A 22,230-nucleotide genomic window follows, 5' to 3' on the forward strand; every position below is an offset into this window, starting at 1 on the left:
TAGGAGAGAAGGGACTGAGTCAACAACTCTAGCATCTACAGTTTATTTTTCTTTCTTAGCAAAAAGGATGTCACAAAAGCAGAAATATTTTGTGCACTGCAGAATATCCATAGCAGAAGATTTTAATTCTATTTTTAAATCAGGATGGACTCCACAAATTTTGTCATAAAACTAGTCAGGAGAAAATTCCCCCCCCCCCCCCGCTCGAAGGCATCCAGTTTGCTCCTGTAAAGTATGTCCATGTGTAAAGAGGTCATTGTGAATGCAAAATATGCCAGTTTAGTACTCAAGTACCCATCTGGCCACACAATGCATACTCTGCAGGCACAAGTTTCCTGTTTGTGCCCATATGTATTTAAGGCCTGATCGAAAGCCCAGTGAAGTCAATAGGAAGTTGATTGATTGATTCTAATGGGCATTGGATCAGGCCCATCTTTCGCAGGCACAACTCAAAAGGACCTCAAAGTAAAGATACTACTAATTAGGTCGGCTCAACTGATCTAGATTAAAAACAAAACCCATTCCCAATCTCTAATTGAACCATACACCTGCTGTTGAAACGAGTTTGGTTAAAGTTTTATTTGCCCATTATCATATATTTATTATATAGTATATAATTTATAATGTATATGCCTGGTTTTGGTGTTTACTCCTCAAGTGCCAATGTGGACACGAGCTGCTGGCTTCCCTTGAAGTGTGTTTGGGGGACGACAATACATCTGTTATAATAGCAATGAAACCCTTTTGAGAATGTGTGTTGAATTAGAATACACTACAGGGAGACAAAGGTACTGCTTCAGTTTTTTCTGTATGCATGCTGATGACTTGGCTTTTTTCAAGACTGCAAGTTCTTTAGGGCAGGGGCCAAATCTTCCCATGTGTTTGTACAGCAATTAGCATCATGGAGTCTCTGGGCACTCCTGTTAAAACAACAAGAAGTAAATAACAACACACCACAGTTGCATGGCTGCAATTTTGCAAAAGTGCTCCATTTCCTAAAGCCATGTTATAACTGGCATTATTATATGGTCATTGTATTTCTATAAAATGTATTATTTGTAATTTATGTTAATTAAATTAATACATTTTGTTTCTTCACAGTGGTCCATTCTCACACTGAGTCACATGCAGAACTCTCATGAACGTTAATAGGGGTTATGGGTATGCCTCAGAGTGAGAGCAGAACACATTCAGTGCCATTGTGCTCAAAAAAAATGGGGAAAGGGTCTTGAAAAGGGGCAGGTGATGCAGTGGATTAATGTATTATACTAAACTTTGGCCTCTGGAAAACTGAGTTCCAACCTGGCATAAGGCAGCAGAGAAATAAGTGTCGTGATTTCAGTGTAATGCCCAGTGAGAGGATAGATTCTGATCTAGTTTATCCTGTGTTTAAACCAGTGATACTGACATTGCAAATAGTGGATTTGGTTTACAGTGGTGTAAAAGATCAGAATCTGGCCCACAGCCAATACATAGAATCGTTCAGGGCAACGACTCAGGAAGGGGACAAGGCTGGAATATCAGAAGTTTTGCAGGTCAGGCCTGCGGTGCTATAACACCTTTGGAGGAGGTAGCGAGGCTTGTAGAGTAGCTCTATGTCTCATTCTAAACAGTGCACTAAATCCTTTGCTCTCATATATATTAAAAAGAAAAAGGAACTATAATTATATTTAAATAAATTGCAACTTCTGCAGTCTCTTTGGGCTTGAAGTCAATGACAAAATCTCCCATTGACTTCAGGGAAAGCAACACATCTGAATGCTCTGTCTGGTAGCTTTAATTTTGACTGGAAAGATGTCATGCACTGGGGACAGCCTGCCATGTTAAATATCTCACGGAGCATAAAATACTTGTGGGGCCCAAGCTTCTGATCAAATCCCTATGGATTTTAATGGTAAGAACCAATCAAATAGAAGTTAACTGCCAAAAAGCTGTTTTATGGTCACACTCAGCTGCCGCTCTACACAGCCTCAGAGTCTCACATTCCCTTCTCATAAAGAATAGCCTCAGGAGTGGATTTTTGCTGGCTGTTCACAGAGCTGCTGAATCTCCTCGGCGAGGTCCAGGCACCGCAGAATGCGCCACTTCTCAGCGGCCAGCTCTTCTCTGGAGACCTGGCCCAACAGTTTTTTGGCAAAGTGGTTCTGATCTTGCATGAAGAGGCCCACAGCAGACTTCGGGGCCTCAGGGAGGTTCTCTAGGCAGCCACTTTTGAAACAGATGTTGATTTTCTTATCACGTCTCAGCCCTGGTCCCCTTTCTTCAATCCATGTCAGAGGTCTTATGTGAGAGAATAGAAAAACAAAGGACAATTAGGTAGAAATAAACCCACGGGGTTATTCTGTTTGTTCATGACTGGTTAACAGTAAGTGTCCATATAAAATGTGCCATTTTAAAACTTTGATAGAGATGTAAGCCAGAGCCTGAATGAGCTCTCCCAATGCCTTTTGATAAACTGGGAAGAGACCTCAGGAGCAGACCAAATTTGCATAAATACATCTATTTTGCCTAGGTGATCAGAAGATAGACCTGCTTTGTCAAAGTGATCAGTTTTGGCTATTCTGGGTTAAAATTCACTTTAGTCTTAGACACAGGGGCAATGAAATATTGGTATGCTTACTATATGACTAAAGGGCATCAGAACTGTATTTAACATGCCCTAATTAAGCGGTCACCCTAAATTAACCTCACTTGCTAAGTAAGGGGATTGTGATGCCCAATCCAAGTGAAAATCAGAGAGGGTGGAGGAATGATGTTCCTACAAGGTGTGGATTTGTTTAAAGGGTCTTAAAAGTCCTTCAAACCCTCCCTCTTTAGTGTTTAAAGACAGGGTTGACCACACTCAATCAAGAGTCCTGGTTTCTTCTCAGTGACCACTAGAGCAGAAAACACTCTGACAAACTGGTTTAGTGCCTGAGTCTTAGACCTGGTATATGGACAATGTTGTGGTGCAAGACAACACAGAGGGGCATCAGCAGTGAGGTTCTTTGCTACGCAGTGAAATGACTATGAGCTGAACTAAGTGGAGGAAACTCAGAACATGGCATCGCAGTTGAATACAGAAGCGGTGGTAGCGGCAACACTGGTAAGTGGTAACAGAAGTGGCAGTGGCAGCACTGAGCAGCTGTAAAGATGGCAATGACACGCAGCCGCATCACTGGGTGATCCCATTTCTTCCCAGGAGCAGGAGGCGAACCCACCTGAAAGTATCTCTGGACTCTGGAACTTTGCTGACTTGTGAATGAAGTGCAGCTCAGGGAACAGGGGAGAATGGTGTGTTAAAGGGACATTTGTCTGTTAGACTTTCACACTGTAAGGCCTTGTCTATACTACACAATTAGGTCGACTTACAGCCACCGCAGTAATTACTGTGGTTTTTCATGTCCACACTACCCTCTTTCTGCTGCTGGTGCGTGTCTTTACCAGGAGCGCTTGCACTGACTTAACAGGGGCATGTGGGGAGCTGAGAGCCTGGGGTCTCTACGCTGGGCAGCCGGGCTCCCAGCTGGGAGCTGACAGGTGACGTAAGTAATGAAGTGTCTATACAGATGCTGCGTCGCCCTAACTACATTAACCTAAGCACTACGCCTCTCGTGGAGGTGGAGTTATTAGGCTGGTGTAGCGAGTGATTTACAGCAGCAGGAACAACGCTGTAGGTTGACACTTACAGAGTTAGGTTGACAAACTGCCTCACGTTGACTTAACTCTGTAGTGTAGACCAGGCCTAAGGTGGGAAATTCAGGCACAGGACTTCTGCCCAAGATACTGCAGGGCGGGTGTTTTACGTTACTTTTGAATTATTATTTCAACGTTTTCCCAAATTACTGCCCTGTCTCCTTTTCTTAATAAAAGTTTTCCTTTGTCAGACCCAGATTCAGTGCCTGCGAGTAGGGAAATATTATCTATTAGAGGCACATAGAGTTGGTATTTCGTTTTCCCAGATTTCTGGGTTGGGTCTCTAGGTGGTTCTGTTTGGTAATGCTATGAGGAATCCCTAGACATTAAACCCATCCTTGGTTGCTGACAACATCACCTGGCAGAAGGATTACATATGGTGTGTTCAGGTAACAGGCTCAAGAAGCAGAAATTAATGTAACACAGAAGGACTGGGTCTAGAATTAGAGCAAAGGATTTTGAGTATAACCCTTGGGTACTATTCCCAACTTTACCATTGATTCACAGTGTGATCTTGGCCAAAACTCTCCCCACCTCAGTTTTCCCATCTGTAAAATGGAGCAAATATCATCTAACCATCTCACTGGAGTGTTGTGAAGCTTAGTTCATTAGTGTTTGTAGAGCACTTTTTGATTCTTGGATGAAAGTTGCTGTACAAATGCAAAGAAGAGAAGGTGCCGTGTTCCTGCTGAACAGACCTGAATACCGTGGCTAAACTGCTCCTGTATCGTTATATTACTCACTTGTTGTTTGCAGTCAGAAAATGTGCTGTCATTCTGGAATAACTCTTTTCTTTCTGTTCCTCTCTGGTGGCTGAGGTGATAGTGAGGTCTCCGAAGAGGTCAACTAGCCAAGTCAGGCGGGCAATTCCACTGAAAGCTGGGAAGCCTGATCGCTCTTCATCCAAGGCACCACCTACAGGAATAAGAATGAAATGACTTGAGAAGTGGGAAAGAAACCTCACCCTAATCTGCTACATAGGAGTCCAGGAAGGGGAAGCTATGAGACTGGTCTGCTAGGCATGGAGCACAACAGAGTCTGTCCGTGATGGGAGCCTCACTGTTGGGGTCCCACTGAATCCAATCAATCTACTGAAAAGGATCATTTGGGGAGCTGCTCAACAGGATGTGCTGCTCCTTTTCTGTTGTTAAAGGTTGAATTCTATAAAAAAAAAAACAAAAAAACCCTTTCAAGCCTCCCTTGTCCCGGCTCAAATGCTGATAACTCCAGGAAATTCTCCCATTATAACAGACTGTCCTGTTTGGGCTAGACTGTCTGCAGTCTTGGCTAATGGCCCAAGAACTGGTTTGGGGCTTCTATTGGGAGCAGGTGGGAAGCTTGTGGTTGCTTTTCCAGTCTAAGCTTCTCTGTCCTGTGCTGACAGCCAAACAGAGCAGCAAAGAAGCAGCACAGAGCACAGCCAGGGAAAGGCAGAAATCACCCACCTTTACTGCTGGTGAAGGCTGGCAGGTGGAGGAGGGGTGGCAATTATTTTCCCATGCCAGGTCCCCATGTGGAGGAAGAGAGGAAGAGAGACAAAGATACAACAAATATGCAGGAAACCCTCAGGGCTATATTGGGGCGCACTGAGGGACACCAAAGGGATGGGGAAATGAAACCTTTAATCTCTCTCACCATTTGGAAGACAAAAACAGTGGAGGAGCCTGGAGGTCTCCAGGGGAGAGTGGGGTGACTCTCAGCAGCTCTCCATCCTCTCTGGAGACCAGGTGAGGAGGAGAGGGCTGTAGGAGACCTCCACAGGTAACTGATACCCCAACGTGGAAAGCGTGCAGCAGATACCTGCGAAGATACTAGAGGGGACATAGGCTTGCTGTCTTCCATCAAAGACACTGGGGAGTGAGTAGCAGGCTAAGGAACCTCTCCCTGACATAGGCAACTGCCAGCAGAGAGAGAAGGTTGTCTGAAGGACTCTCTGGAAAAGCTGGGACTATGACACATGGGTTCTGACAAGCTACTACTGAATGAGCCCTCACACAAGGGAATGAATGAAGTCTGAGGTGGCTGGCATCTCGGCAAAACATGCAGCTCAAGTTTCTTTAGCAACTGACCTGTGAAATGTAACGTTCCCCTCACAAGCTCCTTCCCAGCCACCTCCTTTTTCAGCTGCTTGTACTCTTCTGTCAAAAGTTCAATGTGCTCCACGTGGAGGATTTTACCTGTCATTGGGAAAACCAAGATCAAGCGGGATTACTAAAAGCTTTCTGCATGAATCCCAATCCACAACTAGGCAGTAAACCTTTTAGCAATCATCAGTGCGAGTGCACTTCAAACAGCCTTATCCGTGGCTGGCAGAATGGTGCCAAGACAAATTGTCAGACATTGCACTAGGGATCCAATTTTTGTTCATTGTTCTCAGGGGGCAACACATACGCAGTCCATTGACTTTAATAGGAATTGTATGAGTGAACCAACCATATACAGTGCCTTGAAAGTTGAGGCATTGGCCTTCAAAATGACACTTGGCTGAAGTCTTGATCCCTTTCCCCTAAATCCCTTATCCTCTCACCCTCCTAAGGCCACTTTTTATTTAAAAAATGTGTATTATTTATATTACCATAGTGCTGAGGAGCCCCAGTCATGGACCAGGACCCCACTGTGCTAGGCGCTGTACAAACAGAACAAAAAGACAGTCCCATTCTCAAGTTATGATACTTACACCAGACTGTAGTAACAGTCATACTGGGGAGCACGTATTCCACTGAAATCAACAGGACTGCTCCTGGAGTAAGATTCTCCCAATGTGCACAAGCTTATCATGGTCAGGCCCTCATTCAAGAGTCACTCAGTTGACAGGGTCATTGTACTGGGACGTCTCCAAGGCAATCAATTTAGTCTTATGACAGAACTACTGCTTAATTGGGATGGAATGGGCATAAATTGTGCTTACTTGGGGACCCATTTGGCCCACAACAAGTAGATAAGTGGTGCTCATCTAGGCGTTAGCCAGGTGTGAAATTCTCAGCTCCAGTCTTAGCACAGATGTTGCAGAACGAAGGCAAAAAAAAGAATGGCCGTCAGCAGTGGCACACATTGTATCCTGCCCAAGTGGCTGTGGTCTGCCCTTGCCAGGCACTATGCCCCTTCTTGCAGCTCAATGCCAGAGTGAGGCAATGTTGAGGTCCATACTGCCCCTTCCTATAGGCTCCCCTGTACTGCCAGAATCTGCCCCTTAGCCTTTTAGTGAGGTGACTGCTGTGCTTGGAAATGTCTCCCATGGACCCTCTTTCCTTGTTTCAAGCACAGGCTCTACCACAGACCAGAAAGGCATGAAGAAACGTGTGTGATGCACATGACTATAGACTGACCTAAGTCACAATGCAAAGCTTTTGTTTCTGGTTTTATTTCCAGGGGCAGAGAAGCTGGGGGAGGACACAAGTTCTGTGGTTATTGACAGGGTTGGGTTTTTGGTCTTCACACATTTTCTTAATGCTCTGATGGCTCTTTCTAGCTAACTGCATTCTCTGTGCTAGTGCCAGCAGAGACTGAGATCACTGCGATTACTAATGTAAATGCATCTGCCTGGACCATCATCTTGTCCTCTGCATTCGTCTGTTTATTCACCTGTTGCACATGGTCTACATCTTGTTCCCTGAAGCAAGCATTGTCCTTGGGCTAGTCTAATGGGGCCCTGGCTCCTGGTTTGAGGTTCTTAGGCACTACACCACAACAGACGTGACTGAATGTCATTGTAAAAAGCTAGTTTACACCTTTGAGGTTAAGTGTCATCACCTTTCTGTTCAGCCATCTCCCACAGCTCACGGGCTGTGCCAGCAGACAGCGTCATTGGGTACTCGACAAGAACATGTTTCCCAGCCTCCAGGAACATCCTAGTAAGAGAAAGAGAGAGAGAGAAATAAGTCTTCAAAAAATGCTGCCTTAATCGTATCTCTTCCTCTGAACAAACTCTCGCTCTAGCAGCCACCCCAAGGGACGTGGAAATAGCAGGAACGAATGTGTTGAGGGGGCAATAAAGGTCTACACTGCAATTAGAAAACCGTGGCTGGCCTGTGCCAGCTGATGGGCTCAGGCTAATGGACTATTTAATTGCATGTAAACGGTCAGACTTGGGCTGCAGCCTGAGCTCTGGGACCATCCCATCTCATAGGGTCCTCGAGCCCGGGCACCAACTCAAGCCCAAACATCTACACCACAATTAAACAGCCCCATAGCCCAAGAATGAGTCAGCTGGCATGGCCCAGCTGTGGGTTTTTAATTGCACTGTAGACATACCCTTAAGGAAGCATGGTCTTGTGTTTAAGTCACATCCCTAGCAGAGCTGGGTTCTATTTCTGCCTCCGCCCCGGACTTCCTGCGTGACTTTGGATGAGTCACTTAGGGTATATCTACACTGCCGGCTCCTTGGGGATCAACTGAGTGGGCTGTGCAGTCCCGCTCAATTGATCCTGGAAGTGCTCCCCAGTCGACGCGATTAATCCACCTCCTCCAAAGAAGTAAAACTGCATTGACTAGAGGGCGTCTCCCATTGAAGCAGCGCAGTGAAGATACCGTGGTATGGCAACGCAAGTAAGTCGACAGGAGATACGCAAGCTACATTGCGTATCTCCTGTCAACCGCCGGCAGCAGTGTAGAGCGGGCTTTAGTCTCTTTGTGCCTCAGGTTCCTATGAGGAAGATACTGCCCTATCTCACAAGGGTGTTTTGGCGCTTAATTCATTCATGTTTTGAAAGCTCTTTGAGATCTTTAGGCAGGTGCTACAGAAATACAGGTTACTAGGGAGAAGATGGAATGGATGAGGGTGGTAAAAACAAGCTGGTGGAGAGGGGAGGAGAGGAACTGAAATTTTCCGAATCCAGTTCTTGTATTTCCTCTAAATATATGTAAATCTGACAGTACTAGTACATGCACACAGCAGAGTGCCTGTCTCATTTTATCTTGGGAGGGTAAACCACACAGCCACATTTACTTTAAGAATATGGGGATTATTTTAACATGGCTAACAAAGAGGAATGTTTCTAGACACGAATTCATTCTTTGATATTGCATGTTTCATTGCATGGAAGTGCCTAACGTAGGGAAATAACAAGCAGAGAAGAGGAAAAGAGAGACACGTACCTGACGTGCTCCTCATGGCTTTTGTTGTCAGTGCTGATGATGGCCGCATGGATCTCTTTGCATCGCAGAGCATCTTGCAGGCCAATCTGCTTGACCTCGTTAATATAACCCAGGTTTCTTCTAGTTGTTCAACAGAAAGAAGTGAAAATCAAAATATCACAACCACAGCCCACTCTCCCCTATTATTATTTGACCCTCAGTCATAGACCAAGATCCCATTGTGCAAGGTGATGTACAAACATAGAACAAAAAGACAGTTGCTGCCCCAAACAGCTCATTGTCTAAATACAAGACAAGAGACCACAGGTAGATACAAAGAGACAAGGGAGCAAAAGAAAACAATGAGACAAGACCAGTCAGCATGATGGACAGTGGTCACAGAATACCAGTGGCCTAACCACTGTAGGCATCATGGCAAAAGAGAGTTTTAAGGAGGGATTTGAAGGAGAATGAGGAGGAAGTTTACAGGGAGCTCCTCCCAAGCATGAGGAATGGAAGGGAAAAAACACATAGATGTTTGTTTGAAAATTTAACAGCTGGTTTCATCTGGTTACATTTGGAGTCTCTTTTAAAGGCCTGATCTTGCAGCACTCTGAGCTCCCTCAGTTTTCATTGAGCTAAGTGGGAATTGAGGGTGCAAAGCACCTCACTAGAGACACTCAGCATCTCTTAGGAATGAGTCCTAGATCTGCTCAAATGATCTGATTCATGCACTTTGCAAAGCTTCCTGTGATCACTTTCCAACCTAACCTGTGGAGACTAAGCACCGTCACGTAAACCACATTTATTATGTGCCCAGCAGACCTCCATGAATTATTATATTGAAGAAATTTATCTTCTAAAATGAGCCTAGAAAGTGATACACCCAAAAGGCAGAGAGAAAGATGTATGTTGGGGGAGGGGAGGGATAATCTCTACACCACACTCATTAAAACACATAACTGAAATATCTAACCTGGATACAAAGCCAAACAGCTTCAGATGCTCAGAAGGGCTGGAAGGCATCGGATTCAGCAAATCTCTAATCCGCACGGATCCAGCAATCCCAATCCCAAGCACCACAGTGCCAAACATTTTGTTAACCTGAAACAAAACAAACAGATAACAAGTCTAGAAAACAAGTGCATTCCATTAATATGAACTCCTCCCCCTGCATTGTACACCCATACTTCAGCATCCAGGCAGCTAGCCAAAGACGGCCTGATGTTGCGAGGGGCTGAGTGCACTCACATCCTCTTGAAGTCAATGGGATTTGAGGATGATCAGCACCTCACAGGATGGGCCTTCAGACTCTTGTAATTGACAGATCCCCAGGACAAAGCTGTTCTGCCCAAAATGGATAGGCAAATCTCAGAGAGAGGAGAGCAATAAAACAATTACCTGCCTTTCGTAACTGTTGTTCTTCGAGATGTGTTGCTCATGTCCATTCCAAGTAGGTGTGTGCATGCTGCATGCACAGTTGTTGGAAGGCTTTTCCCCTAGCGCTACTCGTTGGATCAGTGCAGGCGCACCCTGGAGTGGTGCCTCCATGGCGCTGTGTATAGGGCCCTGCTGACCCACCACCTCTTCAGTTCCTTTTTGGCGGAAGGCTCCAACAGAGGGGAAGGTGGGTGTGTCTTGGAAAGGACATGAGCAACACATTTCGAAGAACAACAGTTACAAAAGGTAAGTAACCATTTTTTCTTCTGCGAATGCTTGCTCATGTCAGTTCCATGTAGCTGACTCCCAAGCAGACCACAGGAGGAGGAGAGGTCGGAGCTCATGGAATCACTGACAAACACTGCTCTGCCAAATGCTGCGTCATCCCAGGCCTGCTGAGTAATGACGTAATGCGAGGTGAACGTACAGCCCTGAAGATTTCCTTTGCAGGAACCTGCGCCAAGAAAGCTGCCAAGGAAGCCTGTGTCCTTGTGGAGTGTGCTGTTAGTGCCAGGGCTGGCACCTTACCTAGGTAGTAGCAGATCCTGATACTGGAGGTGATCCACAATGAAATCCTCTGGGACAATACCAGGAGACTCTACATCCTATCCGCTATAGTGATAAAGAGATGGTTTGATTTACAGAAAGGTCTAGTCCTTTCTATATAGAAAGCTAGCACCCGTCTGACATCTAGAAAATGAAGGATTTTTTCCCTGTTATTGGCATGCAGCTTCGGGAAGAACACCGGGAGGAAGATGATGTCTTGGTTCATGTGAAACTGGGACAGCACCTTAAGAAGGAAAGCCAGGTGGGGCTGCAACTGAACCTTGTCTTTGTAAAACACCGTGTATGGAGGGTCAGATGTCAAAGCCTTGAGCTCAGACACCCTCCTGGATGAGGTAATCATGACCAGGAATGCCACCTTCCACGAGAAGTAGAGGAGCGAACATGTCACTAAGGGCTCCAAGGGAGGTTCCATTAATCTGGTGAGCATCAGGTTAAGGTCCCATGTTGGTATCAGACAGCAAACCTGAGGGTAGAGTCTGTCCAGGCCCTTGAGAAAACGGGTCACTACTGGATTAGAAAAGACTGATCGTCTGTCTGCTCCCAGGTGGAATGTAGAGGTCGCCACTAGGTGTACCTTTATGGATGATACTGCCAGACCTAGTTGTTTCAAGTGCAGCAGATAGTCCAAAATGAAGGGCAGTGAAGCTTGCATTGGAGAAGTGCCCTTTTGCATCGGCCAAATGGAAAAAAAATCTCTTTCACTTGGCCAGATATGTAGCCTGGTAGACAGCTTCCTGCTGCCAACGAGGACCTCCCTGACCGGCCCTGAACATGCAGACTTCATGGGGTTCAACCGTGAAGCTTCCACACCATGAGGCAGAGAGACTCAAGGTTGGGATGTTGCAGGCAGCCGTAGTCCTGCAGGATTAGGTTCAGCACCAATTGCAGGGCAATTGGGATGACCATGGTCAGCTCCAGCTGAGTTGTATATCAATGCTGCTCGGGCCAGGGTGGGGCTATCAGTATGATGGATGCCCTTTCCTTTTTAACCTGGAGTAGGACCCTGTGAACAAGTGGAAAAAGTGGGAATGCGTAAAGTAGGTGGTGCCTCCACAAAAGGAGAGACGCATCCACAATTGAGCCCAGGATGTGGCTGAGGAAAGAACAAAACTGTTGATGCTTCCTGTTGAGTCAAGTCGCAAACAGATCTACTTGGGGAACTCCCCACTGCTGGAAGAGGTTGTTCAGGATATCTGGGCAAATGGACCACTCATGGCTGTTGAAGGATCTGCTGAGATGGTCCACCACCTTGTTCTGGGATCCTGGAAGGTAAGATGCCTCCAGGTGTATGGAGTCAGTGATGCAGAAGTCCCACAGTTTGAAGGCTTCTTGGCAAAGGGGAGAGGAGCGAGTTCCACCCTGTATGTTCATATAAGACATTGCTGTTGTATCGTCCATCATGACCACATGCATCTGTCTTCTATATGAGGCTGGAAGGTTTGGCACACTAAGCAAACCACTCTCAGTTCCCTGATAGTTGATGTGGAGCAACAGCTCTGCCGGAGACCAAAGGCCTTGAGTCCTGAGCGTCCCTAGATGCACTACCCATACCAACTTGGATGCATCTGTGATCATAGACAACAATGGCTGAGGTCTGGAAAAGGGGACTCTCATGCACATCAATTGAGTGTTGACCAATTGAGCCACCACTGAAGGGATTCGATGACCTGAGGGGGAAGTGAAACTACATTGTCCAATTTGTCTGTTTGGTCAATAAGTTGACGCAAGCCAAGCCTGAAGAGGTCTGAGCCACAGTCTCACATGCTGCCCCATCTATATGCAGGAGGCCATGTGATGTAGGCGTTTCAAGCAATTTTGCATCATTGTGGTGGGAAAACAACTGATGTTCTTTATGAAGGAGCACATAGTCTGGATGAGAGACTCTTGCAGAAGTGCCCTGGCCTGAACCGAATCTAGGACTGCTCCTATAAACTCTGTTCTCTGGGTAGGGGATAAGGTGGACTTGGGAACGGTTAGCCGAGGACTCAATTTGTTGAAGGTTGACCAGTGCTTCTACTTGCTCCTTGGAGAGGCCCTTGACAAGCCAGTCGTCTAGATATGGGAACACCTGTACCAGTTGTCTCCTTAGGAAAGCGGCGACGACCGCCATACACTTGGCAAAAACACGAGAGGCCACTGACAGTCCAAAGGGAAGGACCGTAAACTGATGAATGTGGTTTACCATGAACCTGAGGAACCTCCTGTGAGATGGGATTATTGAAATATCAAAATAAGCATCCTTCAAATCACAGGTGGCATACTAGTCCCCTTGATCCAGGGAGGGGATGATGGCAGCCAAGGAGACCATGTGGAACTTCAGTTCATTCATGAACTTGTTGAGGTTTACAGGTCGAGAACCCTGTTGACTTTTGGGACCAGGAAATAATAGGAAGTAGAAACCTTTTCCCCTCAGCTCCCGAGATACCTCCTCTACTGCTCCTGCTCGTAGGAGCTCCTGCACTCCCTATATAAGGAGTTGCTCGTGACAGGAGTCCCCGCAGAGGAAAGGGGGAGAGAGCTGGGAAGGTGGGAAGGAGAGAATTGGAAAGAATATCCCAATTCTACCTTGCGCAGCATCCAAGTATCTGAGGTGACCTGAGCCCACATCTGATAGAAATGGGATAGATAATTCAGGAAACAGGGGGAAGGATCTGGGATCTGTCTGGTGCATCACCCCTGGGCGCATCCTCAAAATAATTGCTTGGAGCTAGAAGACTGCCTCACTGAGCCCTAACCCTAGCTAGACGGGGGTTGGGGTGTCCTGCGCCTGTTATTCTTGCCCCTTTCTAAAGTAATCCTGCCTCTGCATGGCTCTCTCCCCCCGACACTTGGTAGCCACTGGCGTTTGTCCTTGTTGCCCTTGTCTCTCCTGGTTGTTTGCCGCCGCCGCTGCTACCACCAGCAACCTTGGTGGTAGATGAATAAAGAGATGCTCATGCCCTGTGGAGGGAGAAAAGTACTTTCTTTCTATCCCCCTAGCTATGTGTGCGTATCAGAGGTCTGTGTGTGTGTGTGGAGGGCAACAGAGGCTCGTGTTTGTCACAGTGTTTTGGTGGTGGCTTGGATTGTTTTTATGAGGGGCAATGCTACCCTAGAGGGGTCCTCTGGTGCCAAGATATCCACCATTGGGACCTCTGACTCCTAAAATTCCTCCGTTTGGAGTCCTAGGTTCTTGGCCACCCTCCCTAACAGCTTCTGGTGAGCCCTGTTATCCACTGGTGGTGGCACAATCTAAGTACCTGCCACCACCTCGTCAGGGGAGAATGATGACGATGCCCTGGGTGGAACTGGGGCCTTCCTGGTCATCTGGGTTGTGGGTTTACTTTGTACTGGGTTGTCAAGTTTGGTGCCAGGGTCTGCACTGGTGCCGGTCTCCACATTGTACTCTGTGCTCACCTCAGCGCTGATGTCGTCGTTCTCTTCGGTGCTGCGAGAAGGCAAGAAGCTTCAACGACCATCATGGGCAGTGAGAAAGAACTGAAGAGGCGGCGGGTTAGCAGGGCCTTATATACAGTGCCATTGAAGCACCACTTCAGGGGGTGCCTGCACTGACCCAATGGGTACTGCTAGGGGAAAAAAATCTTCCGATGATTGTGCATGCGGCGTGCGCACACCTACTTGGAATCGACATGAGCAAGCACTCAAAGAAGAGCTTCCATTTATATAGCACCTTTGCCCAAACAGATCCCAAAATGTTATGCAAAACTAACAACATTTGAAATAAACTAGATTCAGGGTTCACACCCTGAGCCTCTGCAAGGCAGCTCTTCCTGGGGTCAAAAAGAGAAACTAAAAGTGCATAGCAATACTTCACAAAACTTCAGGACAGGAAGTGAAGAACACCCTTTTCCAGTCGAAACTGCTGGAGAATTTTAGAGATGCAAAATGTGATGATCCAATTTATAATTTGGGCGGAGTACTAGGGTGACATCTCTACTCTTATGAAAAGCACCAGGAGCTCTTGAGTGACAAGTGATCATGACCTCAGTTTTCCCTCTCATTGAAACCCAGCAGTTTCAATGACAGTATCCCTACAACCATAAGGGAGTATTAGTGGGAGACAGTGTTGTCCAGTGGATAGGGTGCTGAACCAGGAGTAGAGAGATTTCAGTTCTCTTCTCTGCCTTTGAGTCACAGTGATGATTTAGCCTTTGAATGGCTAAGTATTCCCCATGCGGATAATAATGCTTATTCACCCCATGTTCTGCTTCTCCTATTTCATCACTCTGTCTTCTCCCCTATCCCCCTTGCCTTGGTGGAATAAGATCTGATGATTAGTTCTGCTCTAAGATTGCTTCCCTTCAAATCTTTTCTGAAATCTCATCTTTGCTCAATGATTCTTGTCTGATGGGATCACAGCACAACATGGCACAGCTGCAGGCACTCACTGACATCCATTTCTGCGACTACATTTTCTAACTGTAGTGACAATGCTAGAGGTCAACTGCTACTAAGAAATTCTATCAACTGGCACTAAAAAGTCTCACATTGTGTATGTTGCATCTGGGTTTTACGCTTCTATTTCTGTCACTGCTGATATGGCTCATTTCATGTTTATTATTGCCTGTACTGTATTATACAGTGAACTGCTCTGACATACCATACGAGTGGGGCTTTTTAATATAAAGCAAGAAATGATTGATGCTGGAAGAGTTTCCACGAGAACCACACCAATGTGCTGTTACTGGAGGGTGTCATGTGATATACGAGCAACGCTCAGCAGGGAACAAAGATGCTGTTGAGCCCCGAACTTGATTTTATTTGGCCAACAGAGAGATGAGGTCAGAAAGACCATCACCAGCATCGTAACCCATTTGAAATGATCAAAATTCTCTCCAAACACATTCTGGGCCTGATTCACCTTTACACTAATGCTCCTGCAAGGCCATTTTCCATTGCCAGAGCCGTGTACAAGGATTTAAGTTACACTGACACATTAAGGGCAGTGTACATGAGAATCAAGTCCTTTGACAGAGGAGGCAAGGTATCAATTGGTAATAGTACAGTATAATTAGTATAATTTCAGTGGATGGTATGTTGCCCAGAAATCCTACAATACACTCTGTGCTAGAGTATATGCCAAGTGTAGAGTCCACAGAAATGCCCACAATTGGTGAACAGTGAGAAACTATGCCTTACTGATATGGCACAACAGAATATTTTTTTCTATTTGAGAAATCAGCTAAAGAAAAAATAATATTTACAAGTTACATCCCCTGATACACCCAGGAAGCTTCTGTAATGTATCAATGCAGCCACAGAGGACCCCCTGCATATGGTACACGCAGCCAGGGCTAAGACCCTGGCAATGATGGTAGAATTCTGGCAACAGAGCAGCTGGTGAAGAGCGTGGATATGATGGGTCCATGTAGTTTTGGGAGTTGTTTTTCAGGCAACTGATGTCCTAGGCTGCTAATATTTTTTTACTGCTTTCAGGTATCTCTTATTTTAGTTATACCTGCAAGCAGGAGTACAGCTCCAATGGTTGACAAGCTAATGGTCTAAAAGCTCTGTAGGCTTCTCATTCCCAAGCAGAGCCCTTCCCTCACTAGCTGCTGAACCATATTTAGTCCAGAATGGGCGAGAGGGAGGAGTCGAGCCTGTTCTTCCATGGCCAGAAACAAAATACTATTTTTAACAGATGTACAGTTTATTGCATGAGACCTACACCTACTCTTTGAAAATCTTCCCAAATTTGCCCCATGTAAAATTAATGACCTCCCAAAGCAGGCATATTTGGCAGAGGCGAGTAAGAAGCATTCCACTCTGTAACAAATCCTGTTACTAAGCAACATGTAGTCATAGCAACAAGCCATTCAGACCAGGTCCATAGATCTTTACAGCTTTAAAGGTTAAAAAGAACACCTCAGTCTTCACCCAGAAACTAACAGGCCGTCAATGTAGCCTGCAGAGGCTTCATTTACTTAAAGATAAAGGGAATCAATAGGCCAGCATTGCTGCTCCCGTATTTTATTCCTCTCAGTCCATTCACACACCAGATTCTGAAACTATTTAACAAAAAAGGTAAATCTGATGTCATTGGGGCTGCTGTGCACCTCTGAGGGCAGAAATCAGTCCAAACCGTTATTTCTGTGATTAATTTTTTTAAATTAATTTTTGAAAAGAAACAGACAATGAAAAGTATGAAAAAGTAAATGACTCACAGCCTGTATACGTTTCCAAACACTGCATGTTTCCAACAAAATTATGTAATTTTACAACTTGGCAAAGCTGCATGACTCATATAATACTACATAAGAACATAACATATTCGAGTGGGGGGAAACAGTATAGAAGTCATACATAAATAGGGAGAAAAGGGAAGGTGTTAGGTAGAAAAGAGAACTGTCATTCTTTGAGCCATCTCAACGTTTTTTATCCAAATGTTCCTAGAAATGTGGTCCAAATTTCTTCAGAATAAGGTAACTGCTCTCTGCGATGATAAACTACAATTTCTTTGGCTGCTAACTCAAACAGGTCCAAATACCACTGCTCTATTCTAGACAAAAGCCTACTCTTCCATTTTTGTAAAATCATTCCCTTGGCAATCACTGCAGCCCTCAAGAACCAAAGTCTTTGTGGCAGTTAAACTCAGTTTAGCAGGTAAATAACCTAGACTGTAATTTTCAGCTGAGGTTTGACTGATGAAGCTAAGCACTATTTTAATTTACATCCACCTCTGGTCACACTTGCCTGGCTGTCCCATAGCATATATTCCTTCTTCTTTTGTTACAACGCCAACACACTCCAGAGGATAAGGCCTTTACCTTGTGCAAAACTCTATGGCATCCAATACATTTCGAATAAAAACTTTTGTTGCATCAACCATAGCCTGAGATCCACAGAGGCATTTTTAACATTATGTAGTATGCTCTGTCATTGGGATTCTTTTAAGGGTTGCAATGAAATCCCTTTCACAAAGAATTCCAGACTAAAGCAGTTCTTCTTCATTAAAAAAATATTCGTAGTGGATATGGCCCTGGGGAGTTTATGAAGCATTTCTAATGTTCCCAGTAGGTCTGGAGCCGCTGGCAGTCTCAGGGCATCCGGTCCAAATTGATGTTAGCAGGTGGTGTAATTGTAAGTATTGCCACTCCACTAACAGTGGTCATAGCACTGCTTTAGCATTATAAAAGGGAAACACACTCATGCCTGACTAATTGGGAAATCCAAATGATGCCCCTGTTCAGCCAATTATTCCTGCTTATAGGTTTGTTCCCAATTTGCAAGTTTGGGTTGCCTCAAATAGGTGCTTTTGCAAGACAGCGAGGATGAAATTGTTACCACCTAGCCAGGATAGCCCAGACCTTTTGCGCAGCCACCACAGTAGACAACTTATTTTTCTCCATCAGACAAAAAGAGGAATGGCGGTCACTCCCCAAGGGGAACTGGATGCATTAACACATGTTCAGTTTCCACCGACATGAGTATAAGAGTGTTAGAGATCTGTGACACAAATAAAAGCATAATAGTAGTTTTCTGGGTCTGGGAGCCCAACCTCCTCCTCCAATAGAGAGTTGGAGTTTTTGACCAAGACCTCACAGGAAGACTCTAATAATGCTATTACATTTTCTAAAAGACAGACAGACAGACACACACACACACAGCTTAGAATAGACGAGCTTAGGCAGAATATTCATTCCTACTGTGTTAAAAATCTTTCCCACAAGCTCAAGGAGAGAGGATGCCCCTTATTTGTATCATTAACTATTTGAGACAGTACAGGATCTATATTTATCTTCACTAGTTTGTTAATATTTCTCAGTACTTTCATACCCAGGTACTTAACTTACCTATAACTTGCATCAGTTTAGCTGTAGAAATCTGATTGAGAGAAAGCCCCACTACACCACAACCAGGAAATTGCCCAATAGTTCCGATTTTTTCCCCAATTTATTTTATAACTAGATATTAATCCAAATATTTGAAATAGTGACAAGAGGGCTGGACTTGGGTTTTTTTTTTTTGGCTCCAATATACAAATGGGCATCATCTACATATAACTTTAATTTATACTCCAAGGAACAGAGTTGTATGCTTTGGATATCTGGAGGGGAAATGGGAAAATCTTTACAATGATTCTCTCTTATTATTTCCAACCTTCACTCTGGGCCAATGGGTACAGTGTTCCTTTAAATGCTGAAGTGACAAAAGAGAAAGTTCATGCCATTATCGCTGCACTCTGTATCTACCTAGGTGGATAAAAATCGGTGACCAGAGTTTTTTTTTTTTTTTTTAATTAATTCACATTTTAAAATTTAAATTAAATATAGATCTTTTTTAAAGTTAAATGTGAAATTGACCACCTATGTTAAAAAATCTATTAAATCATTTAAATTAAATACAAAAAATATTAAGCATTACACATTTGCTGCCAAGTTTTAGGGAAGTCAAAGGCTAAGTTCCTGGAACCAGAGTTGTTGAAGTGCTAAACCAATCTTTGACAGCAGTAGCCTCTTCTGCAGATGCAGAGGGAATATTTTCTCAAGTTCAGTTTATTTGGCCTCGTCTGCACTACAAAGTTAGGTCGACATAAATCACCTTGTGTCAATCTAGCTGTGCACGCTCAAATTCGTCTCCTCCTGATGTAAACGCCCTGTTATGGCAATATAGTAACACCACCTCCCTGAATGATATGAGCCATGATTGACTGACTGTGGTTGATGCAATGTGAGTGTAGACACCACATGATCTACGTTGATCATAACATCTTTCAGCAGCTGTCCCACGATGCCTGATATGGACTGCTCTCGTCATGGTTATGAACTCCAATTCCCAGGGGTCAGTAAGACTGGAAGCCACCCCCCACTTTAAAAACCCTGCATATTTTTAAAATACCTTTTCCTAATTACCCAGCTTAGCAAGCAAACCTTGGCAGCTCTCCTTTCTTGTGTGGAACTGCTCAACCAACCACACTGGCTACACACTCCAGATGTGCTCCTGCCTGGTGTAGACAGGAGGCGAAGAGGCTGTGTAGGCACAGTTATGGAGCAGTCATAGAGACGTGGACATCTACAGGCAGATTGCATAGGAGATGCAGGAGAAGGAGTACAACAGGGACCAGCAGCAGTGCTGTGTGCAAGCAAAGGAACTGCGGCAAGCATATCAGAAACCCAACAGTCAATCCGCGGCCGAGCCACAGACCTACCGCTTTTACAACAACCTGCATGCCATACTTGGCAGAGACTCCACCAGCATCCTGTAGAGTCCCATGGATACCTCCAAGTAGCTCGAGGCACAGATACCCACCTTGAACTGTAAGGATGAGGATTGGGGATATGCGATTGGGGGCACGGGCTCCAGCTATGCCTCGAGCCAGGATTTACATGGCAACAGCCCTCACTGTGGATTTTCCAACTCCAGAATGATTTCCCACTAACTGGTAGCAATCTGGTGTTGCAAACTTCCATAGGGCGATCACTGCTCACTTCTCAACTGTCCATACAGCTGTCATTCTGGTGCCCCTCTGCTAGAAGGTTGGGGTGAGCTTGACACACAGATCAAGGAATGCGGCCTTTTATATTTGAAAGTTCTGAAGCTACTGCTTGTCACCCCAAACCTGCATTCCAATGCGATCCCACCAGTCAGTGCTTGTTTCTTGGGCCCAGAATACGCTGCTGCTCCAAGAACGCTCCCAAAACCTTGACCTTGTTATGTCCCACAGCAATCTGTCCTCCACGAAACTGTCAAGTCCTCCGCTGCTGCAGTTCTTCCTGCAGATCTGCAAATATTGGAGGATAGTTTGTCCTGTGTTTGCCTTGTTCCTGATAATAGTGCAGAGCTGTGTAAGAGCTGTGCTTCTGTCAGAGATAGCAGACAGTGAGAAGTGCTGCACGGTTTTGTGAGATTTTAAAAAGAAGTGAAAATTATGAGTTATGGATGGCATTATGGGATGGAAAAAGAAGTCATCCCGCGTGACTTATTTTTGCCCCACCATGAATTACCATAATTTCACAAAAGACAGTGCACCAGATGATGGCGAGTTGCACTCTGGGATACCTACTCATGGTACACCACACTGTGCAGTGATACAAGCACTACTGGTGAGAATGCATAGTGCCAATACAAGAAGCCAAGTATGCATGTACATAAATGATATTCTAATTGTGGCAGCTTTATACCAATGTAACTTGCATTGACAAAGTTTGTAGCGAAGATATGGCCTTCAATTAGTTCAGTTTATTGTCTAGTTCTTTCATAGCTAAAACACTGATTGAGAACTGAAAAAGCTAGAAATCTTGTTTGCCTCTTCCAATGAATAAAAACTAGGGGAGAGGGTGATATCTACTAGCTCCAAAATCTTGAAGGACATGGTGACCAAAACACAATCAGTTCTATTCATTAACTACACATAACACTTCCTTTGTTTAATAAATCAGTTAGTTTTAAGTACAAAACATGTTTTGATAAACTTTTTTCTTATGTTTCCAGCACTTTTAACGTAGTTTTATTTAACAAAAAAACATACAAACAAACAAACAAAACCACCCAAACCCTTAAAATCTTTGTATATTTTTAATTGAATTTGAATTTCTATTCAAATAGAGCTTGATGCAAATCACAAGTAAAAAATTAATCATCTTGTAAATAAGAAATGCATCATTCACAATTTTCTAATATGGTAAACATTAAGAATCTGAATAAATGTAAATTAAGCTATCTTAAGTAAGTCTTAAACAAATGTGTATAAATATAGTGTGTCCTCCTGGTTGGCAAAAAGAAGCACCAAATTTAGTGTAAAGGCTATGTTTAGTTGCAAATCAACATGTTTTAATGGATACCAACCAATGAGAATCAACCTCTCTTTAGAAAAATAACTAAAAAGTTCAGATGCAAAACATTATTAAAACTGATGATTTATATCAAAAGTTTCTAGCCTGCTGATTGAAATCATTATTGATAGTGATTTAAATCAATACACTCTGCTCAGTCCACTGTATTCATCAACCAGTAAAGAAGCAAGTAGTCTGATCTGATTTGTATTTGGTTAACATGTCAGTTCAAGTTCTCAGCTGACGTGACCTATTATTAAATCTCATAGTATTTGGGCATTTACCTGGTTTGAGACCAGGTGCGTCCAACATGATGTTGAACAAAAATATCAATGCTCTGAGCTATTTGTTTAAACTGAGAACCTGAACCTACTTATAACTGGATAGTCAGCAGCTGCACCGTATCAAAAAAATAGTGGAAGCATGACCTGAAGGCCCTTTCTCCGGGTGAGTACTCCCCCTCAGGGGGAGGAAATCAAAAATACTTGTCCTTGGGATATTTCCAAAGCAAGGAATAGAGGCAATTCTACGGGGGGGGGGGATATGAAGAGTCATTTCTGACAGGTAGTAATGCCTAGTAAAGGTGAGACATTTTTCACAACAAGGAAGTAGGTTTTTATGCAAGAGCATAATAACTTTACCCATCTTTCTTTCAACAGTTTGAACACAGCAATGGAATGTCTTCAGTGCCCTAAGTATCTGA

General features: G+C 44.4%; 1 protein-coding gene across 4 annotated transcripts in view; it reads right to left on the bottom strand.

Moving 5' to 3' along the window:
- Window positions 1-215: 215 nt before the first annotated feature.
- The window catches only part of BLVRA (biliverdin reductase A), a 53,939-nt gene continuing 31,924 nt past the window's right edge, over window positions 216-22,230 (bottom strand). For 3 of the 4 annotated variants that reach the window (XM_067550367.1, XM_067550369.1, XM_067550370.1), the window contains exons 2-7: window positions 9,725-9,852; window positions 8,770-8,889; window positions 7,426-7,523; window positions 5,745-5,852; window positions 4,419-4,590; window positions 216-2,280 (exon numbers count right to left, since the gene is read on the bottom strand). In XM_067550367.1, the coding sequence (XP_067406468.1) occupies window positions 2,007-2,280; window positions 4,419-4,590; window positions 5,745-5,852; window positions 7,426-7,523; window positions 8,770-8,889; window positions 9,725-9,852 (900 nt within the window). In that variant the 3' untranslated portion in view covers window positions 216-2,006. Of the gene's footprint in view, window positions 2,281-4,418; window positions 4,591-5,744; window positions 5,853-7,425; window positions 7,524-8,769; window positions 8,890-9,724; window positions 9,853-20,314; window positions 20,351-22,230 lie in introns of those variants that run through there. The other variant, XM_067550368.1, reaches the window with a different exon arrangement.

Source organism: Emydura macquarii, unplaced genomic scaffold (assembly GCF_026122565.2).
Source record: "Emydura macquarii macquarii isolate MOO-44397 ecotype Brisbane River unplaced genomic scaffold, CSIRO-AGI_Emac_v2 contig_1263, whole genome shotgun sequence".
Taxonomy (NCBI): domain Eukaryota; kingdom Metazoa; phylum Chordata; order Testudines; family Chelidae; genus Emydura; species Emydura macquarii.